The following is a 21,664-nucleotide window of genomic DNA, read 5'->3' as shown; positions in this document are numbered from 1 at the left end:
GCAGCAATGTTTTTTTTGGACAGCAGTGGCTTCTTCCGTGGTGTCCTCCCATGAACATAATTCTTGTTTAGTGTTTTACGTATCGTAGACTCGTCAACAGAGATGTTAGCATGTTCCAGAGATTTCTTTAAGTCTTTATTTGACATTCTAAGATTCTTCTTAACCTCAATGAACATTCTGCGCTGTGCTCTTGCAGTCATCTTTGCAGGATGGCCAGTCCTAGGGAGAGTAGCAACAGTGCTGAACTTTCTCCATTTATAGACAATTTGTCTTACCGTGGACTGATGAACATCAAGGCTTTTAGAGATACTTTTGTAACCCTTTCCAGCTTTTCGCAAGTCAACAATTCTTAATCTTGGGTCTTCTGAGATCTCTTTGGTTCGAGGCATGGTTCACATCAGGCAATGCATCTTGTGAATAGCAAATTCAAATTTTGTGTGTGTTTTTAATAGGGCAGGGCAACTCAAACCAACATCTCCAATCTCGTCTCAATGATTGTACTCCAGGTTAGCTGACTCCTGACTCTAATTAGCTTTTGGAGAAGTCATTAGCCTAGGGGTTCACATACTTTTTCCAACCTAAACTGTGAATATTTAAATGATGTATTCAATATAGACAAGAAAAAGACAATAATTTGTGTGTTATTAGTTTAAGCAGACTGTGTTTGTCTGTTGTTGTGACTTAGATGAAGATCAGATCTAATTTTATGACCAATTTATGCAGAAATCCAAATAATTCCAAAGGGTTCACATATGTTTTCTTGCCATGTCTCATGTCTGTCTCTCTGTATGTGAAACGAGTATGAATAATTTATAAGTAAGTCGTACCTTTTTGTTCACCTGCATGTGGACAAAGCCAATGTGTGAGATATATCAGAACAATCGTAAAAGCCCAGTGTGTAGGCCTACATGAACTTTACCATGGCTGAGACTCAGATTCTTCACTTTAAAATATATACCAAACAAAACCATTGATTTCAAAGTTTAACAAACAATATAACTCTATGCACAAGGACTTTCACAAATCTCCACAGAAAATGTAACAAAAACACATTTACCTGAAGAACTGTGCAGATTTAACGTTTGGTAACAGAATAAAATGGAGATTTTACCGTAATTCTGTTACGGTAATAAACTTTGCATCTGCACAGTTTTTCCAGAATTATTATTATTTTATTTTTTTTACTGTGAAAATTGTTTCAAGTAGTCATTGTGCATGGAGCTGTATGGTTTGTAAAACTTTGAATTCAATGGTTTTTGTTTGGAATACATTTTCAATAAAAAAATTTGTCTCAGCATAATATTGTTATCGTGGAATTGCCCATAAGATAAAAACGAAGCAATAGACATACACATGTAATTCTGTGATCTAACATCTGTGGTCTCTGTCTGAGTCTTCTGTTGGTCTCTCTGTGTGTCCAGCTGGATGACCCGTCCGTGTTTCCAGCTGTCATCGTAGAGCAGGTGCCCGCCGCTGACCTGATGCAGGTCTACTCGGGCATGGAATCGGACGAGGTGGCCAACGGCATCATGGTGGACACCACTCTACACGTGGTGGAGGAGCCCATTATGGTCGGAGACGTGGGCCTCTCAGGTGAGGGGGAAGAGGAGATGATACTTTACACATGCATGCCTAGGGGATAGGGGCTAGGGTTGTTTCCAGACAGGGCCTGGTATTACCTAGAATTCACCCCTAGTGATTGTAACATCCTTTCAAGTTTGTCTTAATCTGTCTGTTTCATGTTCTGATGACAATCCCTGTCTGATTGGCCAATAGAAACGACGGTGTCAGGCACAGAGGACAGCATGGAGACCAACGAGGCTGCGGCAGCCCTTCTCAACATGGAGTCACCAAACAACATCCTGGACGAGAAGCGCATGAGTACGATTTTTGTTGTTTTGTTGTTGCTACTTGCTAGGAGGGAGGTTAGGGGAAGGAGTATTTTTTTATCTTTTGGTACCACTTGTTTGTTAACTGAATCCAATTTCTACCTTAAAGCATTTACCACTTTCAAAACATTGTTAAAACGTACAAGTTTTTGATGAAGGCTATTTGAAGGCAGTTTCATTTGTAGTATTTTCACCTATTCCCATAATTATCTCTGGCTGTTGCTTTAGTTCACAGTCTCATAATATTACATAACTGGGAGTAATATTGGCTGTACTACTTTTTTCTATTGTTGTAGTTCACACCTATGGGACCATGTTGGAGTCTGACTACACCTACATCCCTCTTCGGCCGGAGGCCAATGGCTGCATGGATGTATCGCTGGACGAGGAAACATCCTCCATGGACGAGATCCCTCAGAAGAGCGTGTCCAAACCACAAAGGAAAACTAAAGGTACTGCAGGGGGTCCTCCTGGACTGTAGTGTTATAAAACATTAGGTTGTCAAACAGTGTTATTTAGTCTTGTTTTTAACTTTCTAGATTAAAATATTCAATTTACACTCATGTTTCGAAGAGATTTTTTAAGAGTTACACAGGAGTGCATTGGTAAATATATGTGCTTATTAGCCACAGCTTACAGCCTTATTAGCACACTGACAGTGTATTTATTTAGCCACTGACAGTGATGTGCTTAATTTGGTGTCACAGTTTTGACCAGGTTAATAACACTTCTCCCGTCTTAGTGCGCAAGCCGCGGGCGGTGCGTCCATGCTCCCCCATCACCACTCCCAGCCTGCCACTCAGGAAGAAGAACAAGGAGGGCAAAGGTGAGCGTTCTTCTCAACCAGCTCACTTCTCGAAAAACAGTCAATCAAAATCAAGGTCTCTCCTGGCCCTGTCTCAACTGACTCACCTGTTGAAAAAACAGCCAATTGAACTCAAGGTCTATCTCTTGGCCTATTATGTGGGCTAATGTGCATGTTTCTGCCTGTAGAGTGGTGCAGTCAGCAACCAGCAGCCCATTTAGTCCAGTTGGGTTGGACCTCAGCTTGCTAATTGATGGGGTACTCTCAAAGTGCTGTGTCTCACAGGGATATAACTGTAATTGCGGCTGTGTGTTCCCTTGCACAGCAGAGAGAGGGGATGGGGAGAGGGGGTTGGTTCAGCCGGACACGTATACAAGTGGCTGCTGGAGGGGTTGCTGTTTCTAAACACTTCTGGTCCTAACAGTTTCACAAACATGAGTAATCTACTGCCAGAGCCCCATCCAATTTTCCAACCTTAGACACACACACACACACACACACACACACACACACACACACACACACACACACACACACACACACACACACACGATGAGAACGGCAAATTAATTAATTTAGGTTATGGGGAGGAAGTGCTTTAATTGCGTCTCTGCCTATTTTTTCCTTTGTTAGGTAAAACCTCTGCAATGCTAAATGAATTATGGACGGGTGTAGCAGAGCTCCAAGCTCACATGTACTGTATTAGGCTCACATGTTAAAATGGCAAATTCCTCTTTTCTCCCCTCTACATAGGGAACACCGTCTACCTATGGGAGTTCCTCCTGGCCCTGTTGCAGGACAAGAACACCTGTCCCAAGTACATCAAGTGGACGCAGAGGGAGAAGGGCATCTTTAAGCTGGTGGACTCCAAGACTGTGTCCAAACTGTGGGGCAAGCATAAGAACAAACCCGACATGAACTATGAAACCATGGGCAGGGCACTCAGGTGAGAGGAGTGTTATTACACACATGGTGTTGGCCTACATCATAGTGTTCGGAAACCAATAACTAGCCTACGGATTTTGCTGCACTCGTTATGTTTAGGGGTCTTAGGCTGAGCTACATGGTCTGTAACCTGATTTGATGTGTTCATAAATGTGAGAAGTAAGCATATGCAAACAGGTATTGAACGCATGTGCCCAGGGAGACAGCCACCTTACCTTAGGTCCAGGGCCAGCACAGTCATGACTCCCATGATTGTCCACCAGATTAATATTTGTTTAAAGTGGTGATCCCAAAATAAATATATACAAAAAGAAAACTACAAGGTAAAACATAGTCAATTGCACAACTGGATGCATTCAAACAAAATGTGTCTTACACAGACTTTCCCACCTTGGGGATTCAAATCAGTGATCTTTCAGTTATTGGCACAACACTCTTAACCACTAGGCTACCTGCCGCTCCTTACAAAGAGTCATTCCAAAACTAAAGAGGCCCTTTATCTACTTCCCCAGACTCAGATGAACTTCTGGATAACATTTGTATGTCTTTGTATCCATTATGAAGGAAGTTAGAGGTAGAGGTAGTTTTGCGAGCCAAAGCTAACTAGCGTTAGCACAATGACTGAAAGTCTATGAGTTTCTACTAGCATGCTAGCAGATCGCATTAGCGCAATGACTGGAAGTTTATGGGTATCTCTAACTTCAGCCCTTGACTCTAGTTCGTGCTGCCGTCTGGGGATGCAGTGTGAAAGTGCACGGTAGTGTGTTTGTCTATGTCCTAACACTAAACTTGTAAGTGAGGACTTGGTGGACTGTATATTCTTTAGGTTAAGTGTTACTTTATGTGTTCGCTCCCGTGTGCTGGTAAGGGCATAGATGACAGACGGGTAGGATTCCAGTTGAGGTGGTTTAATAACGCTGAATATGCACAGGCACGGAACAGCACCGCACAGTGTATGTAGTACGGATGGGCTACGGCAACTAACTTGCTTCAACCAAAGTGTGTGTGTGTGTGTGGTATATGTGAGCGGACCAAGTCATTTGGTGTCACTCTAAAGTGGAAAGGTGGAATAAACGAGTCCAGAGTAGGTTTTCTTGATTCAACACAGTTCTCTATTGAGGGATTTCTGACACTACAAACACTCCAACACAGTCAATGAGAATCTCCAAAGGAACAACATACGTCTTCTTTAGATGACACAGGATCACATTACGGTTATCTTCAAATTATAACAACAATCACATATTCGTCACCGTCTTAATGAATCTTCTTGGATAGCACCTCTCTCTCCGTAGCCATTCTTTAGAGATAGTTTATCTTCCTCCCTTCTTGCTGGTTCCATCCTCTCTCTTGTAGGGGAAAGAGAATATCTCATTAGTACCGTCAGCTGTGCTTAATTGACTCTGGTTACCTTGTCTCACATGCCTTGTTGGGCTACTATCTATGAGCCCAGCCTGCCCTCTGGTGGTCCTTCCACATACCTCCCCCCTCAGGACCGGACCGGAGGGTCGGGCGCCAGACGCACCGTCTTGGTCGCGTCGGGACAGCGCGTCTGCATTCCCGTTCCTCGATCCGGCCCTGTGGATGACATGGAAAGAGAACGGTTGTAAAGCAAGAAACCATCTGGCTATTCGGTTGTTATTGTTTCTCTTACCAGCCATCCACGTGAGGGGCGCATGGTCCGTAACTAATGCAAACCTCCGACCCAGTAGGTAGTACCGGAGATAATCGAGGGCCCACTTAATGGCTAGGGCCTCTTTCTCTACGGTAGCATATCTCTGTTCCCGATCGCTGAGCTTTCTACTTATAAAGAGAATCGGCCTCTCTGCTTCGCCTTCACCCTGAGCTAGTACGGCCCCGAGCCCCGTATCCGAGGCGTCTACCTGTACAATGAACTCTTGTGAGAAGTCCGGAGCCTGTAGGACGGGATCAGAACACAGGCCCTCTTTTAGCAATTGAAAGGCCTCCTCCGCCTCATCTTTCCACTCTACCCGGTTTGGCAAGTTTTTCTTGATGAGGTTTGTGAGGGGGTTGGCAATGGTTGCATATCCAGGGATAAAACGGCGATAATATCCCGTTATCCCTAAGAAGGCCCGAACGTCCCGCTTGGTCTGGGGTCGAGGCCAGTCCCGAATTGCCCTGGTCTTCTCTGCCTGTGGGCGTATTTTCCCATTCCCCACGGTGTACCCCAGGTATTCCGCTTCGGACAGACCCAGGCAGCATTTTTTTGGATTGGCCGTCAACCCTGTGGCTTCCAGACTCATGAGCACCGCCCGTAGTCGTAGGAGGTGACTATCCCAGTCCTCGCTGTGGATGACCACATCGTCTATGTACGCCGCTGCGTACTCTTGATGGGGCCGTAGAATGGCATCCATGAGGCGTTGGAAAGTTGCAGCAGCACCATGCAGTCCGAAGGGCATCCTCACATACTGAAAAAGCCCCTCCGGTGTGGCGAAGGCGGTCTTTGGGCGGTCCTCTGGAGCCACCGGCACTTGCCAATATCCCTTCGTCAAATCCAGGGTGGTGATGAACTTGGCCTTTCCTAAGCGCTCCAAGAGTTCATCCACGCGGGGCATGGGATATGCGTCGAATGTAGAGATTGCATTCACGCTCCTAAAGTCGTTGCAGAGTCTCATACTACCATCGGGTTTGGGGACCAGGACTATGGGACTGGACCACTCACTCGTCGATGGCTCGATCACACCCATCCTCAGCATCTCCCTTACCTCGTTCTTGGCGATGACTCGGCGGGCCTCAGGAATCCTGTAAGGACGGATATGCACCTTCTTGCCGGGTTCAGTGTGGATATGGTGGAACAAGACATCTGTTTGTCCTGGGAACGGAGAGAATACCCGGCCGAAGTGAATAATCAGCTTGTCTAGCTGTCTCGACTGTTCCGGCAAGAGAGTTTGGCCATGGCGCACCTGTGTTAGAACCTCCTCTTTTCCTTGGCCCTCCATGGCCATCAAAGCCACCTCCTCCTCTCTTCCATGGTACTTCTTCAACAGGTTTATGTGATAGAGTTGGACCTTCTTCCTCCTGTCAGGTTGTTTGATGAGGTAATTGACCGGTGAGACCCTTTTCATTACCTCGTAGGGCCCCCTCCACTGTGCCAGCAAGCGGTGTTCAACTGTGGGCACGAGCACCATCACTTTCTCTCCCACGGAGAACTCACGGGATGTCGCGGACTTATCGTAGGCCCAGCCTTGGGTCCTTTGCGCCTTCTCCATATGCTCCTTTACTATGGGCCACACTGCCGACAGGCGGTCTCTCATCAGGGTAACATGTTCTATTGTGGATCGGAAGGGACATGGTTGGGTCTCCCAGGTCTCCTTGGCTAAGTCGAGGATCCCTCGACAGGGTCTGCCGTAGAGCAATTCAAACGGGGAGAATCCAGTGGACGCCTGGGGTACTTCTCGCAGGGCAAACATTAAGTGTGGGAGAAGCATGTCCCAGTTTTTCCCGTCTCTGGACACCACTCTTCTCAACATGCTTTTAATCGTTTTGTTCAAGCGTTCGCACAACCCATCTGTTTGAGGGTGGAATATGCTTGTACGTATCTGTTGAACCTGATATAACCGACACAAGTCCTTCATCAACCGGGACATGAACGGGGTTCCCTGATCGGTTAGGATCGTCTTGGGAAGGCCTACCCGAGAGAACATCATGAACAATTCCTTGGCAATTCCCTTGGACGACATGTTACGCAGGGGTATGGCCTCTGGGAACTTGGTAGCGTAATCTACGACCACTAGGATGTACTCGTGTCCTCTGGCAGATTTTGGGAGGGGTCCCACGAGGTCCATAGCTATGCGTTCAAAGGGAGTCTCTATGATGGGGAGAGGAATCAAAGGGTTACGTAGGTGTGGCCGTGGAGCTGTACGCTGACATTGATCACACGTCCTACAATACCTGGCCACATCACGGGTGACACGGGGCCAATAGAATCTCTGCATGATTCTGTCGATAGTCTTGTCCCGTGCCAGGTGTCCTCCTAGGACGTGGGAATGGGCTAACTGTAGGACTGTATCCCTGTATGGTCTAGGCACCATTAGTAATTCCTGGATTTCCCCCCTTCGTTGCACGACCCAATATAAGAGACCCCGCCTGATTGCATAGTAAGGAAGAGGGGGCTCACCTGATCCGTCGACGTTCCTCCCGTCGATCACCTTCACCTTCCTCATGGCCTCCCTTAGGTCTGGGTCTCTATGCTGCGAGGTGCCGAACTGTCCCTTTAATTCCTGGGTCAGGTCAACCTCGGTAGAGGGGTGTGGAGGTTGTTCCCCATCCCCTCCAGGGGTGACCGAGGAGAATCCCTTCCAGGTTCCCTCCTCGGATGGGGCTTCAAATATATCTCTTAGCGCCTGGTTGCTCCTTCCTTCCTGCGTCGTGTATAACCCTTCGCAGGTGTCTTCATCGGTGGTTTCCTGGAATATCTGTCGTAAACGTTGGGTCTCTATTTCTTCCTCTGCTCCAGAGGACAAGGACGAGGCTACGTCTCCTTGTAGGACTACTACCTCGGGCTTGGATTTTATTTTTTTTTTTCTTTCCTGTCCCCCTTCTTCCCATGCATAACGTCATCTGCCGCAGCTCTTTATATAGAGGACAGTCTCTCCCTATCAATAATGGCACCTTCAGCTGGGGTACTTTTCCTGCCCTGACTGTACACCTTCCTTTCGGAGTGAGAATAGACAGATTCACGGTGGGGTAATAGTGGGTGTCTCCATGGATACAGGACACGGCTACTTTGTCTGGTAGCAGTGTTGCTGAGGTCACCATCTGCTCCTCTACTAACGTAACCATACTTCCCGAGTCGAGAATGGCAACCACATCTTGTCCTTCTACTCGAACCGGAATCTCTGGGGCTGGGGCTATTTCTGTTAACCAACAGTGTTGATCATGCCCTCTCGAACCGGGATGCGTGGGGATGGGCATCGATGACTCCGTGACCATGGACTCGTCCTTGCTAGGACATTGTGAGGCATAATGGTCTGGAGACTGACATTTAAAACACCGACCCTGCTGTGTGGGGGATGACTTCTCCCACCTCCGGAGGGGGTTTGGAGGTTTCGGTGGCGGACGTGCCGGGGCGAGTCGTGGTACGGGATTTGCAGAATCCTTCCGTTCCTTCTTGTCCCCTTTTAACAACTCCCCTGTAGATCGGTATGTTTCCACCGCCTGGGCTATGTCGTCGGCTGACAACGGGTTGGTTTGACCCACAACCCTTTTTAAGTCACTGGGTAATTCCCTCAATATCTTGTCCACCACGAGGGTCTCAATTACATGTCCTACTCCCTTTCCGGGTTCCAGCCACTGTTTCATCAGTCGTATTAGAGCGAAGATCTGGGCACGGACGGGTTGGTCAGTCATATAGGTCCACTGATGGAACTTTACAGCTCTATCTCTGGCAGTCAGCTGGTACCGGGACAGGATCTCGGTTTTTAGTCGCCCATAGTCCGCAGCTTCGTGGGAATCCAGGTCAAAATAGGCTTCCTGGGCCACCCTGGTCAAAAGAGGTGCTAATGCGCTCGCCCATTCTGTGGGCGGCCACTCTTCCAAGGTGGCCGTCCTTTCGAAGGTCATGAGGAAGGCCTCGATATCATCGTCCTTGGAGAGACGAGGTAAGATGGCGTGAGCAGCCGCTCTTGGCTTCACTCTAGGTTCTTCTCGCCCACTCAGCTGTCGTTGCAGGAGTTCTATGGTTGTCTGCTGTGCCGTGATCAACTGTTGTAGTAGAGCGTTGTCCATCGTTCTTGAATGGTTCCTCTGTCTACTGGAAGAATCTTGATTTACTCACTTATCCTTGTGTCACTCGTCCACCTAGTTGCCCACATTCTCCACCAATGTGAGCGGACCAAGTCATTTGGTGTCACTCTAAAGTGGAAAGGTGGAATAAACGAGTCCAGAGTAGGTTTTCTTGATTCAACACAGTTCTCTATTGAGGGATTTCTGACACTACAAACACTCCAACACAGTCAATGAGAATCTCCAAAGGAACAACATACGTCTTCTTTAGATGACACAGGATCACATTACGGTTATCTTCAAATTATAACAACAATCACATATTCGTCACCGTCTTAATGAATCTTCTTGGATAGCACCTCTCTCTCCGTAGCCATTCTTTAGAGATAGTTTATCTTCCTCCCTTCTTGCTGGTTCCATCCTCTCTCTTGTAGGGGAAAGAGAATATCTCATTAGTACCGTCAGCTGTGCTTAATTGACTCTGGTTACCTTGTCTCACATGCCTTGTTGGGCTACTATCTATGAGCCCAGCCTGCCCTCTGGTGGTCCTTCCACATATATCAACAAGGACGCACACTGGCCTTGGCTAACACAATGAAAGCTAACTGGTGGGAAAACACAAGGATGGCTGGAGCTTTCTCTCACTTGACTTCTCTGGAGCTGATCTTCTTCTCAAAGCTCTGGTATGATGAACTAACATTACTGATATGATTAACTACAAATACTTCACAGCCTTTTGTACAAAACTACCCCTCATATCATAACAATAGAAATACATAATTGGCCTGCACAGTTAAGAAGGGTATTATGCTAAAATGTCTGTGCACCTGTTGCAGTAAAAAGCACTACAAAAAGTAAAACATATAATAAGTGCTTCTAGATCACATAGACACCAAAACGCACATACAGTATATGGTGTCGTACCGACATAGTGTCGTCCTCAAGTGCAGAAATAACACAATCTCAACTCACCCCATCCCCATCTCGAAGGCAGTATAATAACATCAATGAAACATACTGAGAATTTGTTTTAATACAGTGAGCAAGGCACTGGGTGTCAGGCAGACAAGTCTGGCTGACATCTACAAATAGAAGAGCCCACACAAAAGGTTATTATGGACCCCAGACATCCTTTGTACCAGGACTTTAAGTCACATATGAGGTCAACATTATCAAGGACCAGGTTATAAAAGAAATAGAGCAAAGAAGTCATCTATTCCAGTGTCACCTTATTCAAGGTATTCAAGGTGGACCTTATTCAAACCTAGTCCATTATTATTCTGTTTGTAATGTTACTTCATGTTTACTCAATACCACAAACAAAATGTCCTCCAAAGGGACAACTAAATCATGATCTTACCTTAACTGTGACTACTCTCCCTCCTAAGGTATTACTACCAGCGTGGTATCCTGGCTAAGGTGGAGGGCCAGCGGCTGGTCTACCAGTTTAAAGAGATGCCTCCTGATCTAGTGGTGATAGATGATGAGGACACATGCCCCGAACTCAGCGCTGGCTATGGGGGTCAGCGCCCCAGCCATCACGGCCGGGGAATGGGGGGTCGTGGAGGCCCCAGAGGCGGTCACGGAAAAAACCATGCTCATGGGCGCCATCCTATATCGGTAAAACAAGTAAAGAGAGAGCCCATTGATATGGATGGAGGGCTGTACCATGAGGTCAACGGGACACATGCAGAACAGATGATCCAGACGGTCCACGTGCTGCAGCCCAACCAGGGGGCGGCTGTGCCGGCCTCCTCACACAACTCGAGGTAACAGATGGATGGACATATGTACACACACACACACACATGCATACACTCGCACGCATATCCATACACACGCAGATGCAAACATGCGCACGCACACATGCACACGCACACACAAACACACGTAACATAGTGAACCGTGGCTATTGGACCTAGGCCTGGGAAAATATCTTCCAAAACAGTGTACCAAACTCCCAAATCTCAAAAAACAGAGACAGCACCCGCACTAGCATTACCAGCAACAACAACCTCATTGCTTACATAACTTATGGTAGCCTAACGCCACCACTGTCACCAAAACAACAACTGTGACACATCAAAGGATGTGAGCTTGGCAGGCTCATGATGCTGAAAGGACAGGAGCTGTAATACAGTACCTGCACACTTCATTTAGGAGAACGCACTTTTTGTAGAACACAGACAGATGGAAAGACAGCAGTCACACACACAGCATGATGTTAAAGAAGAAGCAGCCCATTCACTATGACATAATAAGCCAGTAGGTTCAAATCCTAAGAATACAAAAACAGAACCATTAGTTAATCATTTCCAAATCATAATACAACTATTATTTCCCATTGTAAACATAGTATCCCAACACCAGGGTTGTGGGTTCGATTCCCATGAGGGACCAGTATGGAAAATGTATGCACTCACTACTTTAAGTTGCTCTGGATAAGAGCATCTGCTAAATGACTAAAATGTTAAATGTTCAGCATACAAAGTAACCAGTGATCTAAAGTTTAAATGCAACAATGTTTCACACCAGGGTTGGGCTCAATTGAGAATTCCTCATTATAAATTCCTTTTGAATTGAAGTAGTAAACTGGATACAGAATTGCATTTTGAATTAAAGTAAATATAATTGAATTCTGTGAAATTCAAATGTCTATTCTAGATTAAGTATACTCTATACAAATATACAGTGGGGGAAAAAAGTATTTGATCCCCTGCTGATTTTGTACGTTTTCCCACTTACAAAGAAATGATCAGTCTATAATTTTAATGGTAGGTTTATTTGAACAGTGAGAGACAGAATAACAACAAAAAAATCCAGAAAAACGCATTTCAAAAATTGTATAAAATGATTTGCATTTTAATGAGGGAAATAAGTATTTGACCCCTCTGCAAAACATGACTTAGTACTTGGTGGCAAAACCCTTGTCGGCAATCACAGAGGTCACACATCTGTGATTGCACACATCTCAGGAGGGATTTTGTCCCACTCCTCTTTGCAGCTCTTCTCCAGGTCATTAAGGTTTCGAGGCTGATGTTTGGCAACTCAAACCTTCAGCTCCCTCCACAGATTTTCTATGGGATTAAGGTCTGGAGACTGGCTAGGCCACTACAGGACCTTAATGTGCTTCTTCTTGAGCCACTCCTTTGTTGCCTTGGCCGTGTGTTTTGTGTCACTGTCAAGCTGGAATACCCATCCACGACCCATTTTCAATGCCCTGGCTGAGGGAAGGAGGTTCTCACCCAAGATTTGACGGTACATGGCCCCGTCCATCATCCCTTTGATGCGGTGAAGTTGTCATGTCCCCTTAGCAGAAAAACACCCCCAAAGCATAATGTTTCCACCTCCATGTTTGACGGTGGAGATGGTGTTCTTGGGGTCATAGGCAGCATTCCTCCTCCAAACACGGCGAGTTGAGTTGATGTCAAAGAGCTCCATTTTGGTCTCATCTGACCACAACACTTTCACCAGTTGTCCTCGGAGTCATTCAGATGTTCATTGGCAAACTTCAGATGGGCATGTATATGTATCTTGAGCAGGGGGAACTTGCGGGCGCTGCAGGATTTCAGTCCTTCACGTAGTAGTGTGTTACCAATTGTTTTCTTGGTGACTATGGTCCCAGCTGCCTTGAGATCATTGACAAGATCCTCCCGTGTAGTTCTGGGCTGATTCCTCACCGTTCTCATGATTATTGCAACTCCACGAGGTGAACTCTGGCATGGAGCCCCAGGCCGAGGGATATTGACAGTTCTTTTGTGTTTCTTCCATTTGCGAATAATCACACCAAATGTTGTCACCTTCTCACCAAGCTGCTTGGCGATGGTCTTGTAGCCCATTCCAGCCTTGTGTAGGTCTACAATCTTGTCCCTGACATCCTTGGAGAGCTCTTTGGTCTTGGCGATGGTGGAGAGTTTGGAATCTGATTGATTGCTTCTGTTGACAGGTGTCTTTTTTACAGGTAACAAGCTGCGGTTAGGAGCACTCCCTTTAAGAGTGTGCTCCTAATCTCAGCTCGTTACCTGTATAAAAGACACCTGGGAGACAGAAATGTTTCTGATTGAGAGGGGGTCAAATATTTATTTCCCTCATTAAAATGCAAATCAATTTATAACATTTCTGACATGCGTTTTTCAGCATTTTTTTGTTGTTATTCTGTCTCTCATTGTTCAAATAAACCTACCATTAAAATTATAGACGGATCCTTTCTATGTCAGTGGGCAAACGTACAAAATCAGCAGGGGATCAAATACTTTTTCCCCCCCACTGTACATATTGTGCATCAAACATGTTGTATACATGCAAATAAAATATTGCTGGGTCATCCCATGTCATTTCAGGAAGCCATGACACCCACCATCTCAGATTGTTCTGAAATTCTTTCTGTAATTAGAAACAGATAAGAATAACATTCCTGCTAAATTATTTAAGCAAATTGATTGCACCCAAATTGGCCATTTTAATTTATAGGATTCCTAAAATATTTTGTAAATATAGTACCTTACATCTGATTTGGACCAACCATTTTTCTAACAATGAGTTTGACACGAGTAATCCAAAGAAATGGTAAAAAGCCGCCAACGGACCCCCCACACACCACTCCAATCCCAACCCAACAACTAGTATACAGTATCAGTTCTCTATAGACAAGTAGAATGGAGCTGCCACTCAGAATATTGTTTCTATATCCTATGTAATGCATTCTCAGTGAATTTGGCGGGGTTTTTTGCCGCTGTTCAGAGAATTTGTTAGGTTTTTAGGTTTATGTCCCGTCCTACATCCTCATGTTACCAGGTCCTGACCACTAGATGAGATCTGGAGATCAAATAATATTTCAACAAAATAATGTTGCAGGAATGGTAATCTTATCTAACAACAGAAAGGATTTCAGAACAGTCTGAGATGGATGTCAAATCCTCTTTCTTGTGCTTTTTGAGGTGGAATGACCATGACAAAATCTTCAAATGAATGATCAAGGAAAACAAAACCTGTATTCAAATATTCAAAGTTATTATATTTCATGAATCACTTAAATTTTGTTAAAAATGAGGAAAATGCTACATTTCCCAGAATGCATTAATTTAACCCTCAAGTTGATCCCAAGGTCTTAAAAAAAGGCCAAACAAATGAAATGATTACTGGAAACATAATTGGCAATTCTAAGCACTAAGGTTAAAATAGTATATGAACATTGTTTCCAGAACAATTTGATATATTCTTTGCTATCTTTTATTTGTAATTTAATTTTTTAACCTTTATTTAACTAGGCATGTCAGTTAAGAACAAATTCTTATTTACAATGATGGCCTACCAAAAGGCAGAATGCCGCCTAAATATACACTGCTCAAAAAAATAAAGGGAACACTTAAACAACACAATGTAACTCCAAGTCAATCACACTTCTGTGAAATCAAACTGTCCACTTAGGAAGCAACACTGATTGACAATAAATTTCACATGCTGTTGTGCAAATGGAATAGATAACAGGTGGAAATTATAGGCAATTAGCAAGACACCCCCAATAAAGGAGTGGTTCTGCAGGTGGGGACCACAGACCACTTCTCAGTTCCTATGCTTCCTGGCTGATGTTTTGGTCACTTTTGAATGCTGGCGGTGCTTTCACTCTAGTGGTAGCATGAGACGGAGTCTACAACCCACACAAGTGGCTCAGGTAGTGCAGCTCATTCAGGATGGCACATCAATGCGAGCTGTGGCAAGAAGGTTTGCTGTGTCTGTCAGCGTAGTGTCCAGAGCATGGAGGCGCTACTAGGAGAGAGGCCAGTACATCAGGAGACGTGGAGGAGGCCGTAGGAGGGCAACAACCCAGCAGCAGGACCGCTACCTCCGCCTTTGTGCAAGGAGGAGCAGGAGAAGCACTGCCAGAGCCCTGCAAAATGACCTCCAGCAGGCCACAAATGTGCATGTGTCTGCTCAAACGGTCAGAAACAGACTCCATGAGGGTGGTATGAGGGCCCGACGTCCACAGGTGGGGGTTGTGCTTACAGTCCAACAACGTGCAGGACGTTTGGCATTTGCCAGAGAACACCAAGATTACCATTGGCGCCCTGTGCTCTTCACAGATGAAAGCAGGTTCACACTGAGCACGTGACAGACGAGACAGAGTCTGGAGACGCCGTGGAGAACGTTCTGCTGCCTGCAACATCCTCCAGCATGACCGGTTTGGTGGTGGGTCAGTCATGGTGTGGGGTAGCATTACTTTGGGGGGCCGCACAGCCCTCCATGTGCTCGCCAGAGGTAGCCTGACTGCCATTAGGTACCGAGATGAGATCCTCAGACCCCTTGTGAGACCATATGCTGGTGCAGTTGGCCCTGGGTTCCTCCTAATGCAAGACAATGCTAGACCTCATGTGGCTGGAGTGTGTCAGCAGTTCCTGCAAGAGGAAGGCATTGATGCTATGGACTGGCCTGCCCATTCCCCAGACCTGAATCCAATTGAGCACATCTGGGACATCATGTCTCGCTCCATCCACCAACGCCACATTGCACCACAGACTGTCCAGGAGTTGGCGGATGCTTTAGTCCAGGTCTGGGAGGAGATCCCTCAGGAGACCATCCGCCACCTCATCAGGAGCATGCCCAGGCGTTGTAGGGAGGTCATACAGGCGCATGGAGGCCACACACACTACTGAGCCTCATTTTGACTTGTTTTAAGGACATTACATCAAAGTTGGATCAGCCTGTAGTGTGGTTTTCCACTTTAATTTTGAGTGTGACTCCAAATCCAGACCTCCATGGGTTGATAAATTGGATTTCCATTGATTATTTTTGTGTGATTTTGTTGTCAGCACATTCAACTATGTAAAGAAAAAAGTATTTAATAAGATTATTCCTTTCATTCAGATCTAGGATGTGTTGTTTAAGTGTTCCCTTTATTTTTTTTAGCAGTATAGGACAAAACACACATCACGACAAGAGAGACAACACTACACTACATAAAGAGAGACCTAAGACAACAACATAGCAAGGCAGCAACATATGACAACACAGCATGGTAGCAACACAACATGACAACAACATTGTAGCAACACAACATGGTAGCAGCACAAAACATGGTACAAACATTATTGGGCACAGACAACAGCACAAAGGGCAAGAAGGTAGAGACAACAATACATTACGCAAAGAAGCCACAACTGTCAATAAGAGTGTCCATGATTGAATGATTGAGTCATTAACCTCTATGGGCTAGGTGGGACGCTAGCGTGCCACCCGTGGTGCACTCCATCAACAGCAGGTGCATTTCAAGAGCGGCAAATTTGAATCCAAATAAATGTCAAAATTCAAATTTTTCAAACATACAACTATTTTACACCCTTTGAAAGATAAACATCTCCTTAATCTAACCACGTTTTACGATTTCAAAAAGGTTTTACGGCGAAAGCATAAATTTAGAGTATGTTAGGACAGTACATTTACAAGAGTTGTGTGTAATGTTTTGTCAAGTCAAAGACAGGGTCACCAAAACCATAAAACCAGCTAAAATGATGCACTAACCTTTTACAATCTCCATCAGATGACACTCCTAGGACATTATGTTAGACAATGCATGCATTTTTAGTTCTATCAAGTTCATATTTATACCCAAAAACAGCGTTTTACTATGGCATTGATGTTGAGGAAATCGTTTCCCTCCAATAACCGGCAGTCAAGTCAGCGTCACAAATTAAATAATTAAAATTAGAAAACATTGGTAAAATATTATATTGTCATTTAAAGAATTATAGATTTACATCTCTTGAACGCAATCAACTTGCCAGATTTAAAAATAACCTTACTGGGAAATCACACTTTGCAATAATCTGAGCACTGCGCCCAGAAAAATACGCGTTGCGATACAGACTAGACGTCATGTTGGGGAGATCTAAAATCGAAAATACTATGTAAATAATCCATTACCTTTGATTCTCTTCATCAGATGTCACTTCCAGGTATCACAGGTCCATAACGAATGTAGTTTTGTTCAAAAAAGCTCATCATTTATGTCCAAAAATCTCCGTCTTGTTAGCACATGATCTAAGCCAGCCGGACTTCTCGTCATGAACGAGGGGAAAAAATATATTTACGTTCGTTCAAACATGTCAAACGTTGTATAGCATAAATCATTAGGGCCTTTTTTAACCAGAACATGAATAATATTCAAGGTGGACGAATGCATACTCTTTTATAACGTATTGGAACGAGGGTACCCAACATGAACTCGCGCGCCAGGTGTCTAATGGGACATCATCGTTCCATGGCTCTTGTTCGGTCAGATCTCCCTCCAGAAGACTCAAAACACTTTGTAAAGGCTGGTGACATCTAGTGGAAGCAATAGGAAGTGCCAAAATATTCCTCAGCCCCTGTGTTTTTCAATGGGATAGGTTTAAAGTCAATACAACACATCAGGTATCCACTTCCTGTCAGAAAATGTCTCAGGGTTTTGCCTGCCAAATGAGTTCTGTTATACTCACAGACACCATTCAAACAGTGTTAGAAACTTTAGAGTGTTTTCTATCCATATATAATAAGTATATGCATATTCTAGTTACTGGGTAGGATTAGTAACCAGATTAAATCGGGTACATTTTTTTTATCCAGACGTGCAAATGCTGCCCCCTAGCCCTAACAGGTTAAATGAAGAGATTGAGATGAAACTGTCCAGTTTGAGTGTTTGTTGCTGCTCGTTCCAGTCGCTAGCTGCAGAGAACTGAAGAGGAGCGACCCAGTGATATGTGTGCTTTGGGGACCTTTAACAGAATGTGACTGGCATAATGGGTGTTGTATGTGGAGGATGAGGGCTGCAGTAGATATCTCAGATAGGGGGGAGTGAGGCCTAAGAGGGTTTTATAAATAAGAATCAACCAGTGGGTCTTGTGACGGGTATACAGAGATGACCAGTTTACAGAGGAGTATAGAGTGCAGTGATGAGTCCTATGAGGAGCATTGGTGAAAAATCTTATGGCCGAATGGTAAAGGACATCTAGTCGCTCGAGAGCACCCTTACCTGCCGATCTATAAATGATGTCTCCGTAATCTAGCATGGTTAGGATGGTCATCTGAATCAGGGTTAGTTTGGCAGCTGGGGTGAAAGAGGAGCGAATACGATAGAGGAAACCAAGTCTAGATTTAACTTTAGCCTGCAGCTTTGATATGTGCTGAGAGAAGGACAGTGTACCGTCTAGCCATACTCCCAAGTACTTGTATGAGGTGACTACCTCAAGCAACAAACCCTCAGAGGTAGTAATCACACCTTTGGGGAGAAGGGCATTCTTCTTACCAAACCACAGGACCTTTGTTTTGGAGGTGTTCAGAACAAGGTTAAGGGCAGAGAAAGCTTGATGGATGCTAAGAAAGCTTTGTTATAGAGCATTTAACACAAACTCCGGGGAGGGGCCAGCTGAGTATAAGACTGTATCATCTGCATATAAATGGATGAGAGATCTTCCTATTGCCTGAGCTATGTTGTTGATGTAAATTGAGAAGAGCATGGGGCCTAGGATTGAGCCTTGGGGTACTCCCTTGGTGACAGGCAGTGGATGAGACAGCAGATTTTCTGACTTTATACACTGCACTCTTTGAGAGAGGTAGTTAGCAAACCAGGCCAAAGACCCCTCAGACACCAATACTCCTTAGCCGGCCCACAAGAATGGAATGGTCTACCGTATCAAAATCTTTGGCCAAGTCAATAAAAATAGCAGCACAACATTGCTTAGAATTAAGGGCAATGGTGACATCATTGAGGACCGTTAAGGTTGCAGTGACACATGCATAACCTGAGCGGAAACCAGATTGCATACCAGAAAGAATACTATAGACATCAAGAAAGCCAGTCATTTGATTATTGACAAGTTTTTCCAACACTTTTGATAAACAGGGCAAAATAGAAATAGGCCTATAACAGTTAGGATATGTTTGATCTCCCCCTTTAAATAAAGGATGAACCGTGGCTGCCTTCCAAGCAATCGGAACCTCCCCAGAAAGGAGAGACAGGTTAAAAAGGTCAGAGATAGGCTTGGCGATGATAGGGGAAGCAACCTTAAAGAAGAAAGGGTCTAAACCATCTGACCCAGATGTTTTTTGGGGTTAAGTTTCAGGAGGTCCTTTTGCACCTTGGACTCAGTGACTGCCTGCAGGGAGAAACTTTGTAGCAGGGCAGGGGAAAAAGAGGGAGAAGCATCGGGTATAGCCGCATTAGAAGGGGTGGGAGATGAGGAAATGTTGGACGGGCAAGGAGGCATGGCTGAGTCAAATAGGAATCCTGACTTAATGAAGTGGTGATTAAAGAGCTCAGCCATGTGCTTCTTGTCAGTAACAACCACATCATCAACATTAAGGGACATGCGCAGCTGTGAGGAGGAGGTTTTATTCTCCAGGTCTTTAACCGTTTTCCAGAACTTCTTGGGGTTAGACCCACAGAGAGAGAACTGCTCCGTAAAGTAACTAACTTGGCCTTCTGGATAGCCTGAGTGCACTTTTTTCTAATTTGCCTGAAGGAGAGCCAGTCAGCTTGAGTGTGCGTGTGCCGAGCCTTTCGCCAAATGCAATTCTTGAGGTGGAGTAACTCTGCAAGATCACAGTCAAACCAGGGGCTGAACCTGTTTTTAATTCTCAATTTCTTTATGGGGGTGTGTTTGTCAACAATACCACTGAAAATATCAAAAAAGAAGGTCCAAGCTGCTTCGACAGAGGGGATCAAGCTGATTCTATACCATTTTACAGAGGCCAGTTCATGAAGGAAGGCTTGCTCATTATTGTTTTTTGGCAAGCATCTATAACAAATCAGGACCGGTCGTTTCACTGAGCAGCCATTACGAACACATGCTGTAAAACAGTGATCACTAAGGTCATTACAGCAAACAGCAGACTGATACCTATCAGGATTATTTGTGAGAATAACATCAAGGAGAGTAGCCTTTGGGTGTCTGGAGTCATACATTGTGGGATTGGTAATAGTCTGAGAAAGATTTAGGGGGTCCCATTTCTTTAAGACTTGGTCAGGTGGTTTAATCATGTCCCAGTTTAGGTCACCTAGCATGACAAATTCAGACTTAGTGTAAGGGGCCAGGAGAGAGTTTAAGGCAGTTAGGGTACAGGCTGGTGCTGATGGAGGACGATAGCACCCAGCAACAGTCAACAAAGAGCTATTTAAAAGTTTAATGCTTAAAACCAGCACATCAAATTGTTTGGGGACAGACTTGGAGACCACCGAGCACTGAAGGTGATCCTTGTTGGAGACCATCGAGCACTGAAGGTGATCCTTGGTTAACCTGTTAGGGCTAGGGGGCAGTATTGACACGGCTGGATAAAAAAACATACCCGATTTAATCTGGTTACCACTCCTACCCAGTAACTAGAATATGCATATACTTATTACATATGGATAGAAAACACCCTAAATTTTCTAAAACTGTTTGAATGGTGTCTGTGAGTATAACAGAACTCATTTGGCAGGCAAAACCCTGAGACATTTTCTGACAGGAAGTGGATACCTGATGTGTTGTATTGCCTTTAAACCTATCCCATTGAAAAACACAGGGGCTGAGGAATATTTTGGCACTTCCTATTGCTTCCACTAGATGTCACCAGCCTTTACAAAGTGTTTTGAGTCTTCTGGAGGGAGATCTGACCGAACAAGAGCCATGGAACGATGATGTCCCATTAGACACCTGGCGCGCGAGTTCATGTTGGGTACCCTCGTTCCAATACGTTATAAAAGAGTATGCATTCGTCCACCTTGAATATTATTCATGTTCTGGTTAAAAAAGGCCCTAATGATTTATGCTATACAACGTTTGACATGTTTGAACGAACGTAAATATATTTTTTCCCCTCGTTCATGACGAGAAGTCCGGCTGGCTTAGATCATGTGCTAACAAGACGGAGATTTTTGGACATAAATGATGAGCTTTTTTGAACAAAACTACATTCGTTATGGACCTGTGATACCTGGAAGGGACATCTGATGAAGAGAATCAAAGGTAATGGATTATTTACATAGTATTTTCGATTTTAGATCTCCCCAACATGACGTCTAGTCTGTATCGCAACGCGTATTTTTCTGGGCGCAGTGCTCAGATTATTGCAAAGTGTGATTTCCCAGTAAGGTTATTTTTAAATCTGGCAAGTTGATTGCGTTCAAGAGATGTAAATCTATAATTCTTTAAATGACAATATAATATTTTACCAATGTTTTCTAATTTTAATTATTTAATTTGTGACGCTGACTTGACTGCCGGTTATTGGAGGGAAACGATTTCCTCAACATCAATGCCATAGTAAA

The 21,664-nt window shown here is 44.7% G+C and overlaps 1 protein-coding gene across 5 annotated transcripts in view; it reads left to right on the top strand.

Annotated features, from left to right (window-relative positions):
• Positions 1-21,664, top strand: part of LOC106611497 (ETS-related transcription factor Elf-1) — a 105,156-nt gene that overhangs the window by 72,061 nt on the left and 11,431 nt on the right. For all 5 annotated transcript variants that reach the window (XM_045723827.2, XM_082955841.1, XM_082955840.1 and 2 more), the window contains 6 exons: positions 1,422-1,593; positions 1,777-1,881; positions 2,186-2,341; positions 2,632-2,715; positions 3,448-3,640; positions 10,773-11,153. In XM_045723827.2, coding sequence (XP_045579783.1) covers positions 1,422-1,593; positions 1,777-1,881; positions 2,186-2,341; positions 2,632-2,715; positions 3,448-3,640; positions 10,773-11,153 — 1,091 coding nt within the window. The remainder of the gene's footprint in view (positions 1-1,421; positions 1,594-1,776; positions 1,882-2,185; positions 2,342-2,631; positions 2,716-3,447; positions 3,641-10,772; positions 11,154-21,664) is intronic.

Source organism: Salmo salar, chromosome 09, assembly GCF_965601325.2.
Source record: "Salmo salar chromosome 09, fSalSal1, whole genome shotgun sequence".
NCBI classification, from domain to species: Eukaryota; Metazoa; Chordata; class Actinopteri; order Salmoniformes; family Salmonidae; genus Salmo; species Salmo salar.
The sequence above is the reverse complement of the archived record's forward strand: the minus strand, read 5'-3'. Positions and strand labels throughout refer to the sequence as shown.